Below are 22,898 nucleotides of genomic sequence, written 5' to 3'. Positions count from 1 at the left end.
ACTGTAGCCATGCTGGAGCATCGCCTTTAGTCGAACGAATCGACCTCAGGACTTACTCTTTGTAAACCCAGTACTTATTCTACCTGTTACTTTTGCCGAACCGCTAAGTTACAAGAAAATTTTTACTTAAAATATCGCAGCTAAGGATAAAATTTCAAATATATATTTAGATTTAGAAAATATTAGCTTTTATTAAGACTAAAAATTTAATGACAAATTATTACTTCTATTTGTTATTTCTTGTTGCTTCTATGAAAAATAAAAAAATAACTTTATTAAAATATTTTTTCACTTAAAAAAAATTCATTTTTTAATTATTGATTAATAATTAGAAATTTGTTAATAGGTTATAAAAATAACAGTAGTACATAATTAGTTACAACAATAAATAGAATAATACAAAGATTAGTCATATATTACAGTAAAATCTACCTATAACAACAAATTCACAGTAAAATTTGCTTGAGTTGTTGCCTCAGTTATTGCTAAGTCTTCACATTTTGAGTCTTAACGCAATGCCTATTTTTTACATAATGAATTTACCTTCTATATATACTATTCTACTTTGCATAAAACTTTAGCTATATCGATACATCTGGCACTCATTTTTTAAAGTATTCTAGTGTGTCAATATCTTAACAAAATGATGGTACTTTTTTTTAATTATAATGTTACTTTGTAAATTAAAATCAAATGATTTTTAATATTCAAATTTTATCCTTAGATGCAATATTCTAAGTAAAAATTTTCTTGTTCTGTACTTTAGCAGATGTAATAAGTTGTCCTGAACTTTTCCAAGTGTAATAACTCGTCCTGTAATTTTCCAGGTTTATTATCTTAAGAATATTATTTTTCTTGCTCGCATTTTTCCATGTAATCCATATTTTTTCCAGGCTATACTATTATGCTAATTAAAAATGTGTCAAATGTGTCAATTAGCAGTGTCGTTGATAATTTTTTCCTTACCTTAATGATGCCGGTGGCATATATTAAAATTTACATATAGCACTATATTCATAAAAATGTATAGAACTATATTATCACCCTCAAATTTGAGAAACAAACATCTATAACTCTTTTCTTTTAAAACTTCATTGCACGAAACTCCTCGAATTGAGTTCTATCATTTAAGCTTATTTAAAACATAGTTTGTTTTTAAAATAAAACGTTAATTATACTTAAATCCAATTTTTTGCCTTACTTCTATTTTTTCATGATATTTTACCTCACAACTTTTTTGATACACATTTTTGTTGCATGGGATCAAAACTATGAAACTCTTCATGCTTTCTTCTATCACTGAAACTAAGATAAATACATTTTGCTTTTAAAATATAAAAGTTATTTAGATCTAAACTTGATTGGTGGCGTTACTTACTCCCTTATAATGCTGCTACAAATTTTGATGTAAACATTTTCTACTGGATCAAATCTCAATTTTTTTAATGCCAAAATGTAGCTAGGGACCAATCCTCTTCAAAAATGTTAACGGTTTTCAATTTGGTTAAGAACTGAATTAGCGACAAGCTCTGAAAGATGGTGCATGTGAGTAAATTGCGGCCTTAACAATATTATTCAGCTACTACCGTAGTTGAATGATATATGTGTGTGTTTTATTATTTTTTTTACTGGTAATAGTTACAAATTTTTGTACATGGTCAGCAATTTTAGGTGTAAAGGTTTAGTTGTTTATGTCAACTCCAGTGTTCAACTGGCACTTATTTTTTCGACCACGAGAGGATGTAAAGCAAAGTCGACCTCGGCGGATTTTGAACTCAGAACGTAAAGAGCCTCAAAAAATGCTGACGCGCTAACAATTCTGTCAGCTCCCTGTCGTAATAATAATAATAATAATAATAATAATAATAATAATAATAATAATAATAATAATAAGGATGATAATAATGATGATGATGATGATGATGATGATAATGATGATGATGATGATGATAAAGATGATAATGATTTCAAAGTTTGGTACAAGGTTAGCAATTTGGTGGGAGGTGGTAGGTCGATTGCCTCAACCCCAGTGCCACTTATTTTATTCTCCCGGAAAGGATGAAAGGCAAATCGACCGTGGCGGCATTGGAACCCAGACCGTAAAGTCGGAAGAAATGCCGCCTAGCGTTTTTTTCTGCTACCTCGCTGCCTTATTAATAATCATGGTTTCAATTTTTGGCACCAGACCAGCAAGTTCGGGGGAGCGGGGGTAGGGGGTGGCTAGTAGATTACAGCGACCCAGTGTTAAACTGGTATTTATTTTATCGATCCCGAAAGTCGACACCGGCGGAATTTGAACTCAGAACGTAAAGGCGGACGAAATACCGCTTAGCATTTGGTCCCAGCGTGCTATTGATTCTGCCAGTTCGCTGCCATCGTAATAACAATGGTTTCTGATGTAGCCACAAGACACGTAATTTAGAAGGGAGTTGGGCAAGTTAATAGCAACGGTCCAGTTCTTGATACTTTACCTTATGTTATCGACTCCGAAAGGATAAAAGTTGAGAACTTCACCAAAGTTGAGACCTTGGTGAAATTTGAATTACTTGTTCTTTTTTTTTTTTTTTACAAATAATAAACTTTATAATGGCTCATATATTTATTTTCTCTTTATACAAATAATAAATTTTTTATAAAAATGTCAGATCATTATATTTTTTTCTTTTTACAAATAATATAATTTAAAAATGGTTGAACAATTTTTACTTTTTTATAAATAGCTTTCAAAAGTGGGTGATATGTTTTTTTCACTCTTTACAAACTACCCCACCCTACAAAAAGTCCAGTTTAATGATATGAAATATGCTGTGATAATTATGATGGTGATGATTAGTCTGTCATACTAAACTGAGTACATTTAAAGGACGCAGTTAAAAAAAATAATAATTAACGTAGCGCATTTTCTTTGACACTCAACCGATTTTGCCAATCTATCACTCTTCTCAAAATGTTATTTTGTTTCTTTATTGTTTTAACGGATAGAATGTTGTTCAATCAATCTTTACTTCCTTTTTATTCTGCCTCTGAGCTCACGTAACTTTTGTTATTCTTATTGTTAGCCTCACTTTCGATCCAGCGTTATCTTCGTCGCCATATTGACAGCTCTACAATACTTAACAGTCAATCCAGCCAAGTATTTTTTTCTTTTTGCTGTTCTTGTTATTGTTGTTGTTGCTTTGTTTTCCTCGTTGTCTTTAGCTTATGACATTGAATATTGATTCCAAATTTTGGTACAAGACCAGAAAGTTCGGGGTAGGGGTAAGTTGATTACATCGACTCCAGTGTTTAACTGGTACTTATTTTATCAACACAGAACTGATAGAAGGCAAAGTCGGTCTCGGCAGAATTTGAACTCAGAACGCAATGACGGACGAAATGCCGCTAAGCATTTTGCCCGGCGTGCTAACGACTTTGCCAGGTCGCTGCCTTAGTGACATTGAATATTAATTTAATGATTTCAAACAATGGTGCAACGCCACAGATTTAACGGTGGAGGTGGAGAGTGGAAAGTATAGTCTATTATAAATAACATTCCTGGTGTATAACTAGTACTATATTTCATGGATCTTCTGAAAATTGAAAAATACAATTGACCTTTGTTAAGATTTGAACTCAGTAGAAAATAAAGAGATGTAACTATATCCGTATAACATTTTCGGATTAAATAACTGCCCTGAAATTGGATATCAAATTGATGAATATATCTGATATGACAGATATCAGTATATAGTATTATATGGAGGGGAGGAGTGTTTACTGTCCAATCTAGATACCACATCGATTTGTATGGGGGAGAAAGGATCTCTGTAATTTGAACTCGCTGCATATCATTGTATCGAGTCATGTTGAATACAAAAGTAAGTCATTGATGAATGTTGTCCTCTTAATGAGAGAAGTTCAATACTTGGTTGAGTTTGTTATATTAAATATCACACTGAAGGAACTATATAAGATATATCACGTTTGGATATAACACGTTTCAAGACAATACTCGTTGAGCAGCGTATGAGATTAGGATTAGTCCATTTACAATATGAAATTACGGCGAGTAATTTCTTTTTCTTTTCTTTCTTTTTTTTTTTTTTTGATACATTCGATCCGGATCAACTTACAGGGCGCGACAGACAATTCTCCTCCCATATTTTGCAAGGCCATTGATGTGGCGGTAATGAAGTTCGGTAGACAGGAATGGTGTTTTCATGTAGCTAATATTTTATCTTTTTTTTTGTTGTCTTTTTAGGTACATCATGTGCTTATTATTGAAACAATGATCGAGAATGGCGGAAAGGAGGGGTTTTTTTTATGTTGCTACAACCTGTATATTTATTATCACACTTAGGCCATATTGAATATCCATTATCACTGCAAATTATATAAATTGATATAAGACATTGGTCATTCCACAAAGATCTACGTTGAATAGGATATGAGATTAGTTCATATTGGATACGATTTATGTTGAACATTATTTGATTGAAACTGATGTACAGACTGCGGCAGAAAAAAACTGTCTCACATGGTGTCACAAAAGTTAGCTTGGTGATAATGGTCTCTTCATGTAGCTAATGCTTCATTGTTATTTTAGTTACTATCATAGCTTAGACTGATGTACACCATGTGGTCACTGTTGAAATATTTACAACATTGCTGAATAGGAGGCCAAAGTGAATATTAATCATCACTGCGAGTTATACAGAGTATAGTACGTTGGTTATTCCACTGAAGTCCATTATTAGTTAGAATATCAGATAAACTTCATGTTGAATAATTAATCGAATCTCTAGATATCAGATTAAGTCAGGTTGCACACATCCCATATCGCATATATCATATTCCATATGTGAACTGTTTGGACGAATTATAGAGGTTTCTGGGAGACATACACGCAGTTGAGCATTTATTGAATATCATATAACTATCAGTCTCATGTGATCTGTAATTCACCTGATAACATTCTCTGGTTCTATGATACAAAGTTCCTGTTTTTAAGTGATCTAAAGAGCTTCCATCAAAATTTCATGTTACTTTATGTTCCAAATACCAACCTAATGACGATGAATTTACGTTGACTAAAGTCGTCATTATTTTCAAAATTAATTGAAACAAAACCAGCGTATTTCAACAGAAATATGCTAACAAAAAAGTTAAAGCGATCTAAATGAAAAGCTTCTTCCATCAAAATTTCATGTTAATTTAGATTTTAAACTCCAGTTTAATAATGACAAAATTATTTTACTAAATTGTTCATTATTATCAAACTTCATTGAAACAAAGGCAGTGTTTTTCAAACAGAAATATAATGACAAAATGGTTTAAGTGATCCAAAATAAAAAATTTTCCATCAAAATTTCATCCTGATATGTTCCTTTCAAACACAAGTGTTATATCGAGAAAGTTATTTAACTAAATTCTTCTTCATTTTCAAAAATCAATCGAAACAAAGGCAGTCTATTTCAACAGAAATATGGTGACAAAAGGTCAATGATTGCTTGTGAATGTCTTTGTTTAATCCTTAAAAATAGTAACTTTTGTTATAAGCACAAGACCGCACATTTTTAAGAGGATTGCCTCTTCGGTAACTTGATTGTTCTTTAGATTATTGACCAAGGAAGGATGAAAGGGAGAAAATCACTTCTGGCAGAAACTGAACTAAAAATATATACGGATATACCCGTGAAGTATTTTGCTCGATGGTCAACCGATTCCGTTGATTTATCGTCCTTTCATCGTTAAAACAAAGCAAATTTTTTTGTACACATTAATATTGTATAATACTTTCTTTCTTTCTTTCCTTCTTTCTTTCTTTCTTTCTTTCCTTCTTTCTTTCTTTCCTTCTTTCTTTCTTTCCTTCTTTCTTTCCATCAGTGAGTTTTGTTGTTATTGCTGTTAGTCTCACTGCCAATCCAATGTCAGTGTGATGGGCATGGTGATAAATATACTTTAGTTAACAGTCACTTCATGCAACTTACCTTCCGCTGTTGCTGATGTTGTTGCTGCTGTTGGTGCTATTGTTCTTGCTGCTGTTTTCGTATTCCTTACCGTTTTTAGCTGACAATTTTTTTTCACACTTCAAGAATTTCGCGAAGTTTCATTATGTAAACCTGCGCCAATTGCAACGTATCATACTTGGACATTTTCCCGTGAGCCGGTACCACAGCTCGCAGGTTGTCGAAAGCCACATTCAAACTGCTCATGCGCCGTCGTTCACGAGCGTTGGCCGCGATTCTACGCTTTTTCAACACGTCTTTTCCTCCCTCAAATGTTTCGTTGTCTCCGGAAGAATTGCAAGACTTAACTAGTTTCTCGTCACTGGCACCAGATTTCATCGGTACGGTATTGTTTGGCACTATACTTACATACTTCCGTTTACTCACACATGTAGTTCCGGTCTTGATCAGCGACGATGAATTTGTACGCGTAACATCCTTGACGAGCCTATTTTCAACAATGTTAGCTTCATCCGAAGCATACGTCTTTGGAAGAACTGAAGATTGGCGTTTAGGTGTTAATGCTGTTGCCTTTGCTGCAGTCGTCGTCGTCGTCGTCGCTGCTGCTGCTGTTGTTGTTATTGTTGTCGTTGCTGCTGTAGTTGTTGTTACTGTTGTTTTTGCTGCTGTGGTTATAGTTTCAACGTTTTTTGGGCAATGGCTGCAGTGATGTTGCTGAAATCGTTGTTTGATGTGACGAACTCGTTGAGGTTGCGTATTCGCTGTAACCTTTGATTGGTCGACAGACGATGGTTTACCAGGAGAAACCGTACTTTCTGATCCCCATTTAACCGGGGAAGATTTCTTATAAAAAAAGACCGGATAATTTTTTTCCAATAACACCGAGTTAAACGCATCACTCGGAGTAGAATGTCCTTTAGACATTGTCGTCAAAGCATGATGACTAATTCTGTTGCTTCCATTAAGTTCTATTGACACACTGTCTTCAGAACTATTCGTGATAAATTTATTGGTATTTTTGCAGTTGCTGTTGTTAACGTTATCATTGTTGTTGTTATTGTTGTCGTAATCATTTGTGCAATAAATTTCGTTGTATTTGTTGCAGTCACCAGAACAGATATCTTGGCAGTTGCAAAAGCAGGCAACCATATCGAGGTTCTCTCCCCAAAAGCTATCCGATTCTTTGAGTTCTAACCACGTGTAATCTCGCGGAATATCGTTTGCTTCGCACATGATTTCTTCTTCTTCTACTTCATGATATGAAGAATTATAACAGTTTTGTGAAAAAGCATGGAATTTCATTTTGTTTGTTTATAGTTTTAATTATTTTTTTTAAAGAAATCTATGGAAGGCAAACATGATACAATATTCGTATATATAAGAAATGACGCTGCAAATTTCATACACAAATATGTATATATGAATGTTTGCATATATGTATGTATAACTGTATATAAGTATTTATGTATGCATGTATGTTATTGGTTTTATTTTTCCGCCTTCGTGTGTGTGTCTTTACAAGCAAATGATGTTTCACTCAGTCACTACTCAGAGTTCTTGGACTTCATGCATTCGTTCAGGAGACAAAAGGATGAATGAAGTGAATGCTCCGCCAGTTGGATATTTTTCTGAGTACTCTTCTCCCCGTTTGTATTCACAAAAGAGTACAGTAAATGCATGTATATGCATACATATATAAAAGCACAGTTATATAAAAATATAAGTATGTATATATAAATAAAAATATATATAATCTATGTTAAATGTGTACGTAAATGAATATTAACACACATAGATTTGATAATATATTTCGTCACCTTAAAAAATATAAAAGGAAAACATCGAGGAATTATATAAATATATAAAAAATATATGTTCTGAAATGGAATAAAACCATTTTGAACAATAGGGATGGATAGGTGGACAGGTTGCGAATTTTTGAAAATATACTTTTGTTCAAATTGTTTTTTTCCTTTCTGTATAGTATAAAGAATAGAAAATTTTTTTTTTTTTTTTTAACCTACGAAGAATGAAGCGATGAAAATATATTTGAAGAATTTAATTTGTTTTGTCTGAAGTAAATACGGTTATGAGCTTATGAATGAATAAATAAATGAATTATTGTTTTTAAATTAGAGTTTTTGTTTGTTAATTAGTTTATTGTTATTTTTGAAAATTTTAAATCACAAAGAAGCCAATGTATTGACTTCTTTAATTTTGATAAAACTACGCATACAAAAATACACACACACACGTAATCTCTCTCTCCCTCTATCTATCTATATAAAATATGACATCATATATTATATTATATCATATTATATATATATTATCATTATATCATATTATATATATACTATTATTATTATATCATATATATATATCATATTATATCATGTGTAAGAATAAATGTAAATTAATGTATAAATTTACTTCTTTGAATTAGTTTCAATATTCAGGTACAATGAATAAAAAACAAAAAAAATAGAGCAAACAAAATAATGAAAGTTGACCCGAAGGTATTACCAGATGGATGGACAGCGTTGCCAAGGATATGGCATATACAGATCCAAAACCCAGTCTTCAGCACAAGGCGATAATACTGATGATAGTACGTTAATGATGAAAGAAATCCAATGACACGTATCGTGTGTGTGTGTGTGTGGTTACACAGTTGAATCCTTTAGATTAAGGCAACATCTAACGAACGGAAATCCAGAGAATGAAGCTATCCAACGAGGTGAAACTCGAACGTGTGAAAGTCCTGTGAATGCAAGTTCGTAGGTCTATTGGACCAAAATGAGTGAAACACCAGTGAGTTGAGGTCCGATGAGTGAAAAACGAATGAATGACGGTTCCAATGCAGGAAGGTCTAGTGATGAGAAGTAAAGAAAATCCAGTGAGTGACACTCCAGTGAGGGAAGATCAAGTGAGTGAAACTCCAGTGAGTGTAGATCCGATCGATGAAGGCCCATATAAACCGATCCTTATAATGATTGTTCGAAATAAAACGTTTTATTTCTTCTTTTCTTCTTTCTTTTTTTCTTTTTTCTTTCTTTCTTTTTTCTTTCTTTCTTTTTTCTTTCTTTCTTTGTTATGTTGTTCTTCTTTCTGTTTTCCTTCTGTCCTTCAACAATTTGATAAACTCCCGATTTATCAAATTGATTTCTTTATATTTTAATATATGAAATATGATTTTTTTTCTCCCTTTTTGAAATTGATTTTCTTTAAATTTTTTCTTCTTTCTTTTCGAGTTTAATTAATAGTTTTCTGTGAAAAATAAATCAATAAATATAAATACTGAATATATAGATGGATTAGAATACTAATACAACTAATGATATCGATAATAATAATAATGATAATAATAATAATAATAATAATGTGTCGTAATTGAAGTGATTTGATTTCAATCGAGAATCGAACCCGATATCTTGCTGTCTCAATCTGGAAGTAAGTTTGTTTTCGCTTTTCTTTCATCTGTTCGTCGTGATTAAGATGTAATTAAGATTGTATGAAAAATAACAATAGCTAATTAAATCCTAATTAGGTTTAATTGGCCATAAAGAAAAATATTTTGTTTTGTGTAATTTGTGTTATAGAGGGAGAAAGAGAGAGTAAGGAGAAGAGAGAGAAATAGAGAGAAAGAGAAAGAGAGGGAGAGAGAGAGGAGAAGAGAGAGAAATAGAGAGAAAGAGAAAGAGAGGGAGAGAATTATATTTTGCTTGGGAAGAATTTGAAGACTTAGTTTTCTGGCACTTTTCAAAGGATATATTGCTAAAACATTTGAAGCCGTCGTACCCAAACAGTATTCGAAACAGCAGAGAATAATTCGAAAAAATGCCGCTTTAAGATTTAGACAAATGAAAATAATTAAGTGTACAAAAGATGAATTAAAAAAAAAATATGTAGAAAAATATATAAACGATGAAGTAAAAAAGGTAAAAACGATATAAAAATATATTAAAAATGTAGAAAAGTTGTTAAAATGATGTTGAAAAACTCGAAATAAACGTTTTTTTAAAATAAAATGTTGTTGCCCAGTTGTCTTTATATATTTTTCTTTTTTCTCCTTCTTTTCTTTTCTTTCTGCTTTTTTTTAGAAAAAAAGAATCTTTTTCTTTTTCAATCCTTTCTTTTGCCTTTTTCGTTTTTATATTTATTTTGTTTTTAATCATGTATGTATGTGCGTATGGGTGTGTTTGTGTACGCTTTTGTGTGCACGTGCGAACGTAATATATATCTACATCTATCTATATATATATATGTGTATGTGTGTTTGTGTGCTATATATCTGTATATCCGTATGTATGTATATGTAGGCGTAAATAATTGTCAGTCCTCGTGTCCAAAAGCAGCTTCGTTCATCTCCGGTGGAATGCCAAAAGTGTGCCAGAACGCGTCCTCTTCATAGCCGGAACCAACTGCAGCGCTCGACCCACGGAACGGGCGCCTTATTAACACTTACACACATGCGCACCGTCACGTTTCACACCTTCGTCCGCCCTCCCAGCTTTATCCGAGGCCCTCCCAGCACCCCCCTTACTCCTCCCCACTTCTCTCCCACCACCCTTCGCGTTCTCTCTCTGCTTTCCACCTTCATCCTCTGTCTGTCTCTCTTCCTCCCTCTCTATTGCCCACCATTACTTTCTCTGTTAACCTTGTTACTTTCTAGCACAGTGACTAAACCCACTCCTTTTATTTTCCTAGCCTCTGCATTTCTACAATTCACTACACACCGACACTCTCTTCTTCTTCTTCTCTCTCTCTCTTGCTTTCCCTTTATATTTCATTCTCCCTCCCTCCCGCCTCTTCCTCTCTCTTATCCGCTCTGCTTTCCTTCTCATTCATTACTCACGCCTTCTCTCTCTCGCCGCCACGACCATCATACGACTGACTGACAAGGGCTTGACACTCGCAACCACTTTTCTCCACACATGCAAGCACTCGCCTTCCTCTCTTTCTCTCTCCCTCTTCCTCTGTCTCTCTTGCTCTCCCATTGATTCGCTCCACCCATCCCCTCTAAGTGGAGATGTTTCCACAAATAACAGTCACCCCCGCCTCCTCCCATTTCGAAATAAACCACCCCTACAACAGCTAGCTGCGTCTCGGTAACATTGGAGATATGTACACACACACACACACATACATACATACATACATACATATGTGTGTGTGTGTGTGTGTGTATCTAAGGCGGTGCTCCAGCATGGCTGCAGTCATTTGACTGAAACAAGTAAAAGAAAAAATATATATATATATACATATGTACATATATGCGCACATACATACATGCACACACACCCATACATACATACATACATACATACCTACCTACATACATACATACATACATATACATACATACCTTTTACATGTTTCGGGCCTTGTGTTGTGGCGATATGTTCGACTAAACCTTGAAGGGTTTAGTTCAGGGGTTCCCAACCTCATTTTGCTTGTGGACCCCCCCCCCCCCCCCACCTGAGAACTATCTCATCATCTGTGGAGCCCCATATGTGCTCATGTAAATTTTTGAAATCAAATATGTTTGTAGGTTAGTAAAAACTAACAACGAAACAATTTCCTTATATTCTTAACATAAATTCCAAATACAAATCGTGAAAATTTCAATTAATACAGGGGTACCTCTCCTAGTAAACAAAATTTATATAGGGACCCACAAATTACAATCTTTTACTCGTGGACCACCTTAAAGCTTCTGTGGGCCCCGGTTGAGAACCTCTGGTTTAGTCGAACAAATTAACCGCAGTACTTATTGTTAAAGCCTGGTACTTATTCTATCAGTCTCTTTCGCCGAATCGCTAAATCATAGTGACATAAACACACCAATACCGGTTAGACACACCAACATCGGTTGTCAAGCGATGGTGATGGGGCAAATACATGCACAAAGAAACACGTATATACATATATAATTTCATCATGTTAAATGATTAATCTCTACATATGTTTTTCTTTCTCCGTTTTCTTCCTTTTTTTTTTTCGTTCTCTCTCCATTTTTTGCCTTTCAATTCATTCTGTCGAAGAGCGTAAGCTCGAAACGTCAAAGACTTTTCCATTCTTCCCGAGCGTCAAACTAATACACCTGCTTATTGTTCCTTCACCTGCGTTCGTCTCCCGTTTACTGTAAATTTGAACTTTACGCTTGTACATACATAGACACCAATGTCGTGAGAAAAATACAAGAGAAAGAAAACATTTATGGACCATTGATAAGGAGTTTGCATATCCAGCACCCAAGATACACTTTCGGCTTCATACCTATTATCATTCGAACAACAAGATGCAGACTAACCCGTCTTGAGCAAAGTTGGGTTCTTGTGGGAGAAAATTCAAATCCTTAATCCATATGCTACAAATGATCACAATATCCGGGACTATAAAAATCTGCAAACCCTTTAATTTTAAAGAATGGAGGTTAAAACAAGATACTTTCCTTCACAACCTTGACATCATGTAGGTTGCATAAAAAAAGAAAAAAGTATCTACCGTCAGAGAGGTCAGCCGATGTGAATATCTCTTTGAAAATCAAGGTGAAAGAAAATAACTATGGATAACAGCTCTGAAGCCTCAAGATTCTATACCCAGATTATAAATTTACATTTATGCTAATTATAAAAGGTGGGCACTTGGTTTTGTGAGTAAATGCCTAAAAGACAGTTAGGATAAGCTTCGGTTTTCAGAAAAAGAAATCAGCCAGCTTACAACGTACATTGTAAATATAATTTGTAAGTGGAATGGTAAAGATATGCAAAACTTTCTTCAAGTTCAAAATGTGGCATTGTATTTGTTATAACACTTCAACGATGGAACTTTGTACGTTTGTAAGAAGTCAGTTCCTTCCACAGGAACTGGATGTGAAGTAAATTGTTCACACTTACGGCTTACGGTATGCAAATTAGTAGCCCCAGTTTCCTGTGGCTGCTGAAATTGTTGAGTATATAAACATAATGTTAGCTTGTTTCTCTGGGATTGGTGAGATTGAGGTAGGTGCCTCTGATGAGAATCCAATAAGATTCGAAAATCGATTAACGTTGTCATTTTTTTTCACTCTTCAGAAATTAGCCGTGTTTATAAATCTACGATATATATATATAATCAAAATAAGTAGCAGGATATCAAATAGTGATGCAGTACGACCGTTTCAAGCGGCTCAATTTAATTAAACATTGCAATCATTACATTCAATTTAAATGCAGTGCCATCTTCAGCTGCACAAATAAATAAATAGAATTTTAACAAGTAGTACACATTCATATAATTTTTCTCAAATATTTTAAGAGAGCAAGAAGATGGAAGACATTCATGTTGTCGCTATTGTAGCTAAGAATAGACTACACTTCCAAGAATCGCACGAAGCCTAATGAGATCATAGTATTGTAAGGGATTGTAATTCATTTCTAATTCATTTATCTCTTAATCAACTACTAAATCTAAGACTAGAAGACTGTGTCTATTTTGAATAAAGGACAAGAGTGAGTTGACAGCTCATGGCTAGTTATGGTTATAAATGTTATCATATGTATCCCTTTTCCTCAGGGAGGAAATAAGGCATTAGGAGTAGTCAGATGTACTGACTATAAAAAAGAGGCTGTCTATAATAAAAGAGGTTGTCTATAAAAAAAGAGGCAGGATAAGAGTAAACTTTAAATCATGATGTTAATTACCAGTTAAAGGGACGAGACGCTAAGAAACCTAAGATGCTAATACAGAGGAAATTTTATTTGGGGGCACTATGGGTAATTGCTTATAAACAATATTGTTATGTTGTATAAAAATAAAATTTAAGAATTTCAAAAATTATATCGTAACTAAAATAGGTAAAAGGGGTGTGTATATCCATTATAAACATTAAAAAAGGAAAGATTACATAGAATTAGTTTAATATTCATTCATGTACTTAATTAATTACTTATTAGGTGGTTTCTATAAAGACTGCTCAGCGCGTTTACTTACGGAATAACTTGAAAGATATACATGCTATCTATTAATTTTAAGCCATGAATCAGAAAAAAGTGAAGATGCATACAGATACACACACACATTTATATATGTGTATATAGGCATATATACACATACACAAATATTTATACGTTTATATGGATATAGAATAACCATTTCACGTAGACTTAAGTAACTGAAAAATATGTATTGAAGTACAAGAAAAATAACAATTTATAAGGGATAAGCGGTTAATAGGAAAGAAGCACGTCGTTCATATAAATGTGTCTGTGTGTGTGTTTGCACCCCATCATCGCTTGAGAACCGGTGTTGGTGTGATTGCATCCACGTAACTCAGCAATTCGACAAAAGAGACTGATAGAATAAGTGTCAGGTTTAAAAAGAAAATAAGTACTGGGGTCGATTAGTTCGACTAAAATACCCCCAAGGAGTTGCCCCAGCATGGCCGCAATCTAATGACTGAAACAAATAAAAGGTAAAAGATACACACACACATACCCACACAAACACGCACGCACAAACACACACATACACACGCACATATATATATATACTTACATACATACATACATACATACATACATACATATATAAGTTCAAAAAAGAAAAACGACAAAAAACAACAAAAAAAAAAACAACGCGAGGACGTGATACAGATATTGTGTTACTGGACGCTCAGGAAAGGAAAGAAAGAGAATTTGACGTTTCGAGCGGAGCGCTTCGTCGGAAACATAGGACAGTCCAAAGAAGGGAAGACGGAGGAAGAAAAAATCGCCAACGATATCCACGAGGATACATTGTGGAATGACCGGAAGGAGAGTGCAAGAGAGGGAGGTAAGTATGTGTGCGTGCGCGCGGGTCCGTGTGTGTGTGTGTAATAACAGAACGTGTATGTGCGTATGTGTGTGTGTGTGTGTGTGTGTGTGTGGTTTGGCTGTTTATTTATTAGTGTGTGTGTGTGTTTGTGTGTGTATGTGTGTCGCTTAACGTTGTAGAAGGAATTAGTAGCAGTAATAATTTGGGAGTGGTTTTGGGCGATATATATATATATATATGTGTTATTTTGAGGATGTAGATACATTTTAAAAGGGATGCTTATCTATTAAACCTCTCCATTTTCTTCTTATATACTGTATATGTATTACAATGGTACATTGATGAGACACATTCCAGCTTGATCCGGAATGTGTCACATCATAGATCTGCTCATCATAGACCTGTGTCTCGTCATAGATCTATATCATAGGATATAGACCGTTCTGGCATATAGCAAAAGCAACAATAACAACAAAAAAACAACTATAAATAACAGGCTTTCAAACTAATGTCGTGATTACAAAATTACAAACCATAACAAAGACGACACGTGACCACGACACGTGCTTGGCGCGACTCGATTACACTGGCCGGAACAAGGCCTTTTACTGTTGTTTTAAGCTCTTTACTAAAACGTACCAATTACTCCAGCGACCAAAAATTATCGCCTGCCATCCCTTGTCATTACAACTATTATTGTCGTAATTCTTCTTATTATTGTTCATATACACAGAACAGATTAGACTGTTGGAAAAGGAAATTCCTAACATCGGACGACAATTATTATTTCTATTGTTATTATCATTATTGGTGTTGTCAGGCGGCGAACTATCAGAATCGTTAGCACACCGGGCAAAATGATGGACGTCTGCCGTTACGTTCTGTGTTCAAATTCCGCCGAGGTCGACTGTGCCTTTCATCCTTTCGGGGTCGATAAATTAAGTACCAGTTACGCTGGGGGTCGATGTAATCGACTTAATCCATTTGTCTGTCCTTGTTTGTCCCCTCTATGTTTAGCCCCTTGTGGGCAATAAAGAAATAAGAATCGTTAGCACACCAGACTAAATGCTTAGCAGTATTTCGTCCATCTTTTTGTTCTGAGTTCAAATTCAGCCGAGGTCATTTCGGGGTCGATCAATTAAGTAGCAGTGAAACACTGGGGTCGATGTAATCGACTCGTCCCTTCTTCCAAAATCTCAGGCCTTGCTCCTTTCATAGAAAGGATTATTAGTATTATTAAAGGCCGCGAGCTGGCAGAATCGGTAGCACACCGGTCGAAATGCTTAGCGGCATATCGGTCGTCTTTACGTTGAGTTCAAATTCCACCGAGGTCGACTTTGCCTTTAATCTTCCCAAGGTCGATAAAATAAGTACCAGTTAAGCACTGGGGTCGATCTAATCGACTTATCCCGTTCCCCCGAACTTGCTGGCCTTGTGCCAAAATTTGAAATTATTATTATCATTATGTTTTACGTCCTGGTTATTGTCTCAGGTGTCGCCACAAACATCTTACGGCTAAATTCACACACACCCGACATTGTCTCTGTTCAACAAGCTTTTCTTTTGTTTCTTTTCGTTATTTAAAAAAAATTTTTTGTTATATTTTTTTCCGTCGTGCACAACCGCCCATAATCCCGCCCTCCGATTCGCCACAACTTTCGACATCCCATCCATTATTTAATTCCACTACGCATGCCTGTAATTATCCTAACCACGCCCACAGCCACCACCGATAATAGTTTTTACAACGTTCAGCCAACCCCGTGAACTTTATATACATACATACATACATGCAAATAAATACACACACACATATACAAACATACATATACATATACATACGCATATATATATATATATACAGGGTAAGCTGATATATATATGTGTATCTATACACACACACACACACACACATATATTTATATATATATATATATACACGCACACATGGTGGGCTGATATATAAATATATATATATATGTATGCACATATATATATATGTATATATATATGCGTATGTATAAATAATATATATATATGTATATATATATGTATGCATATGGAGAGATACACATACACACACACACATGCACACACAAACGCATTTCTATATGTATCTATATACAGTCTTGGTCAAAATTATGGAGCAGGTATGGAAAAATAGAGAACATGAGTGAAACCCATTTACTTCACAATTGAAAACAGTGTAATAAACACTCTAGAGTCTATCCCATCAATGATTAGTGTTTTATGTGTCCTTCTTTTGTTTTTATAACCGCTTTCATGCATTTTTGCATTCTTCAGATGGCGGATGTGGCTGGGTCAATTTTTTGCCACTCTTCATGAATTTTAGCTTCTAATTCGCTTTTTGAAGAACATTTGTGCATCCTCACATTTTTCATACTTGCTCCATAATTTTGGACAAGGCTGTATACATACATACATACATACATACACACATACATACATACATATATATATATATACATATACATACACACACACACACACACACACACACACATATATATATATATATATATATATATATATAAATGTAAGCATGTAACATTTATCTATAAGATATATTAACTTATGCATATCGCTAGAAGGTCAGATGCAGTAATAGTTTCGAGAAAGATCTCTTTAAAGACGCTGTGTGTTAAGAAATACAATATACGAAATCGTCTCAGAAGTGACTGTGAAATTCACAAATGCGCATTTCGCCATTTTTACAAATGTTTGCATGTATGTATGCATCCTTCTATATCTATATCTATATCTATATCTATCTATCTATCTATCTATCTATCTATCTATCTATCTATCTATCTATCTATCTATCTATATATATATATATATATATATATATATATATATATATATATATATATATATATATATATATTATATATTCATATTTATACATATATATATATAATATATATATAATATGCCTATACATATGCATGTGTACATGCAGGAATAGATGGTATTGTATATACATGGATGTTATTACATGCTAAGCTTGAATGTTATAATTATTATGATAGAACATTTGATAGCTAATCTTCGGATTAGGCGTGGTTTTTCTGATTTTCAACGTTGCTACAGAGGGAATTGGTCACGTAGACTCGTACTTCAAAAATTATCTGTATAAATCTAAAACTATTCCGTAGATGGACGACATGCAAATTTCTCATTTCAATCTAGATGTTCCCCTTTTTTTTTTTACTAACCTGTTGATATCTGTTGGTATGAATGTGTGGTCTATTTCTCTACACAGAGCGCTTATAAATAGTTCGCACAGATCTACTCTTTGCTTTATATATATATATATATATATATATATATATAATATAGCATTTTATTATGGCTGCTTTATATAACATGTCCTATTTCTCTAAGCAGGCTGTGTCTTCCAGTTCGACAAAAGAAACTTGTCCACGTGCTAGCATTTACTAAAACTTTAGGATCTGGAATTAAGTGATGTGGTGGAATGTAAAAAGAATGTGCGATCTTTGAGTTACACCTAACTTGCATCTCTTTGATCCATTTATATATTCTCCACGATTCTCCATTTGGTTATATGTGGTGTGCATTTGGTCTTCAGATCTCATACATATCTAGCCAAAGTAATGGCTTCATTTTCATTAATTTGGTCGGAAAGAAGACTGATAGTTTGCGGGGCAACTTTATGAGCTTCCTTTCGCATAAACCGACGTAATTTTTTTCTCAGTTATGTTATCTTGGAGCAGTGTAGTAACAATTCGGCTTCATAAACAACTGCGTTTATCTAACATGTCTGATTAAGCGGGCAAGCTTCAGGGTTGCTACACATTGATAAAAATAAAGCTAATGCATACATTCACACGTATAAATACGTGTGTATACTTGTGTATTCATTTACGTGTATACACACACACACACATATATATATATGCGCATGAGTGCGGCACCTAAGGCAAATGTCTTCTACAGCCACGGGCCGACAAAGTTTTGTGAGTGGATTTGGTAGATGGAAACTGAAAGAGGCACATCGTGTATATGTATGATTGTGTGTGTGTGTGTGTGTGTGTGTGTGTGTGTGTGTGTGTGTGTGTTTGTGTGTTTGTGTAACTTATAGCGAGGGATTATCAATCCAGGCTCTCTGTTGTCACAGCAGGCTAACAATATTATTTAGATTAGTGAAGAACTCCAGGTAATCTTTTGGTAGGGTCCAAGGTTAGTGCACATCACAATTCTATATTGTAAATCCGATAGAATAAGTACTAGGCTTACAAAGAATAAGCCCTAGAGTCAATTTGCTCGACTAAAGGCGGTGCTCCAGCATGGCCGCAGTCAAATGACTGAAACTAGTAAAGGAGAATGATAAAAAAAGAACATTTATATTGTTGTATTCTTTTACTTGTTTTGAGTCATTTGATTGCAGCCATGCTGGAGCACCGCCTTTAGTCTTTGTAAGCCTTGAACTTATTCTATCGGTCTCTCTGCCGAACCGCTAGGTTTCGGGGACATAAACACACCAACATCGGTTGTCGAGCGATAGTGGCGGGGGGGGGGTACAAACACAGGCACAAAGACACACACACACACACACATGAATATATATATACACGCGATGGGCTTCTTTCAGTTTCCGTCTACCAAATGCACACACAAGGCTCCGGTCGGCCCGAGGTTATAGTAAAAAAACATTTGCGCAAGGTGCCACGTAGTGGGACTGAATCCGGAACCATGTGATTGGGAAGCAAGCTTCTTCCCACTCAGCCACGCCATATATGTATGTATTTATAAATGTCTGTATGTATGTATGTATGTATGTATGTATGCATGTATAAATGTATGTATGTATGTATGTATTTATGTATGTATGTATGTATGCATGTATAAATGTATGTATGTATGTATGTATGTATATGTGTGTGTGTATGCATGTATAAATGTATGTATGTATGTATGTATGTATATGTGTGTGTGTATGTGTATGTGTGTGTGTATGTGTATGTGTGTATATATACACACATACATGTGAGTGTGCGCGCGCACGCGCAGCAACATCATCGGCGTCATCGTAGTCATCGCTGTAGTCACAATCGCGGTCTGTCTGTCTTTCTGTGTGTCTGTTGGTTGGTCGTTTGGACAAAACAAGATGGCAGGCGGTGGTGCCACTGGGAAGGAAGATCATGGAAAAGTTATCAAAAGCGTTGTCTGTGTGGGAGTTACGACACGTTTTCTCTGTTATCTCCAGAAAATATCAAAATCTGGCCAGAAATACGACTCCATAGCGTCATGGATGACTTTGTTTCTTACCTTCTTTCTTTCCTGCTTTCTTTGTTAAATTTCATCCCCACTCCCTCCACTCTCTCTGTGTCTCCTTCTCTCTCTCCCCTCTCTCTTTCCCTCCTCTCTCTTTCTCTCTCTCTGTCTCTTACTGTTTATTATTTTTGACTTCGAACCTTTGGTAACAAGCGATGTCATTCGTGTCTAATGTGTGTGTGTGTGTGTGTGTATGTGATTGTTTGTGCTGATGGTGCGTGTGCGTGAACACATGTGTGTGTGTGCATGTGCGCGAGTGTGTTTTCATGTTCGCGCGCGTGCGTGTGTGGTTCCGTGCGCGCGTGTGTGCGTTTGTGTTTGTGTGCATAGGTGTGTTTGTGCGTGTACGTGAGAGTGCATCTGTGTGTTATTTGTCGCAACTGTTTTGAAACTTAGTTGTGTCCTTTATATCGATACCTGCATGCATGTACATATGTATGCACATGTATATATATGTATGTATGTATGTATGTATGTATGTCATTATTCAGTTTATTTCAAGATTTCTTGCCAATAGAGAAAGAACCGGTTTCTAACCAAGATCCAAGGTTCCTTCATTGGAATTTCAACATCAACAACAGAGTATTTTTTTTGTATGTATGTATGTATGTATGTATGTATGTATGTGCAGATTTGTATGTTTTATGTATGTTTTCTCATGCATATAGTTACATATCTAGACGTGCTCATATATATATCTAAATGATAAACTTCTGGAAAGTTTTACAGATTTTTACAGTTCTGTAGTCTTCGAATTAGCCTTCTCCTTTCTGGACTTGAGAAGCCTAATTTCTCAAGATTCGTATTTAGGCAGGGTGTTACATATCCCAGGGCCCCAGTAATTACAGGTATATACCTGAACTTGTATGTATGTATGTATGAATACACACGCACACACACACACACACACACACATACACACACATATATACATGCATCATGATTATATTCACATACAACCTTTATGCATGTATATTAACACATACACATAAATATGCATTTATATATATATATATATATATATATATATATATATATATATATGAATACGTACACACTTATCTCTCTCTCTCTTTCTTTCTTTCTTTCTCTCCCTCTGCCTTCCTCTGGTGTATGTTTAGATAGATATATAGACAGACAGACAGACAGACAGACAGACAGACAGATAGATAGACACATACATACATATATATATAGATGTATATGTATATATACATACATGCACATGGGTATGTGTGAGAGGCATATACATATATGTAAATTAACATATATAGACACACACGCGCACACACGTCCACACATGTACACACACACACTCACACACACCCACGCGCGCGCCCACACACACTCACACACACACAAGCACAAGCACGCACATACACATATAAATAAACATACAAACACGTAACATTACGGCGCAAAGCCACGGGCAGTGAATGGTACGCCGTCAAACAGGTGGGTAGAGAGCGGGTGGACAGACGTGTGCCAAGGGCGGATCCGGTCGTTAGGTCGGGTGGCCGGGTGGCCGGGTGGCTGAGTGGCTGGCCAGACGTCGGCTTGCCATCAGAGGGTGTCAAGTGTTTAGCAAACATTCTTCATTATGTTTCCACTTTGCGTCAGCATGTTTGTTTGTGCGCGTGTGCGTATGTGTGTGTGTGTGTGTGTGTGTGTGTGTGTATGTGCGTGTGCGTGTTTGTGTGCGTGTGTGTCTGTATGTGCGTATATGTATGGATGTATATGTAAGTACGTTTTTTTGTGTGTGTATATAAATATATGAATACATACGTATGTATAAACAGATATATACATATCTCTATATGTATGTATGTATGCATGTATATATGTATGCATGTATGTATATATGTATGTATGTATGTATGTATGTATGCATGTATATATGTATGTATGTACGTATGTATGTATGTGTGATTGCATGTATGCTTACACGTGCGCGCATATATTCTTATATTATATAGGAGTATATAAATGTATATACATTCATATAAATACACGCACGCATACACGCATACACACACACATTATATATAAACATATACGATACATGTATACATATGTACATATATGTATCTACAGATGTGGTTTCGAACCCCACCGACAGCTTCAATTTTTGTTAGCCAAAAGGGCTATTATTTATAGTGATATGTGTATTTCTAATTATTTATTGTTATATGTGTATTTCGTGTGCAAGATTCTTGATGTGGATACGTGTATTGAAAGAAATGCAATTAAACCTTGGGAGAGGCATTATGCCGGTAATAAACACACGCACTGGTTCAGTCCTTTATTAATATATATAGTTTTTTGTTAAATTATTTCATTGCACTCTTGCAATCTCTTCAGTAACTTGTCTCCACTTCCATTTATTTATTCAAAATAAATGGAAGTGGAGAGACAAGTTACTGAAGAGATTGCAAGAGTGCAATGAAATAATTTAACAAAAAACTATATAAATTAATAAAGGACTGAACCAGTGCGTGTGTTTATTACCGGCATAATGCCTCTCCCAAGGTTTAATTCTATTATTTATTGTTATATGTGTATTTCCAGATCCACTATTCTAAAATAAGATTGCTTCGCGTTCTCTCGAAAGTTTTCAAAATTTTATATAGGAGTGGTTGTGTGGTAATAAGCTTACCAACCAAATCGTTCCGAGTTCAGTTCCACAGCGTGGCACCTCGGGAAAGTGTTTTCCTGTATAATAACCTCAGGCCGACCAAAGCCTTGTGAGTGGATTTGGTAGATGGAAACTGAAACATGTCCACTGTATATATATATATATATATATATATAATTATTACAATTAAAAGGGTA

The 22,898-nt window shown here is 35.0% G+C and overlaps 1 protein-coding gene across 1 annotated transcript; it reads right to left on the bottom strand.

Annotated features, from left to right (window-relative positions):
* Positions 1-2,451: 2,451 nt before the first annotated feature.
* On the bottom strand, positions 2,452-10,567 carry LOC106882914 (uncharacterized). The gene has a single exon (XM_089340126.1). It carries the CDS (start codon positions 7,248-7,250, stop codon positions 6,063-6,065), a length of 1,188 nt encoding a protein of 395 aa, XP_089196252.1. The 5' UTR covers positions 7,251-10,567; the 3' UTR covers positions 2,452-6,062.
* Positions 10,568-22,898: the final 12,331 nt, after the last annotated feature.

The sequence above is a fragment of the Octopus bimaculoides genome, chromosome 23, assembly GCF_046866305.1.
Source record: "Octopus bimaculoides isolate indiv1 chromosome 23, ASM4686630v1, whole genome shotgun sequence".
Lineage (NCBI taxonomy): Eukaryota > Metazoa > Mollusca > Cephalopoda > Octopoda > Octopodidae > Octopus > Octopus bimaculoides.
The sequence above is the reverse complement of the archived record's forward strand: the minus strand, read 5'-3'. Positions and strand labels throughout refer to the sequence as shown.

Bases quoted from the DNA above. Each gene is read 5' to 3' on its own strand.
- LOC106882914 (XM_089340126.1), bottom strand. From the start codon at position 7,250: ATGAAATTCCATGCTTTTTCACAAAACTGTTATAATTCTTCATATCAT.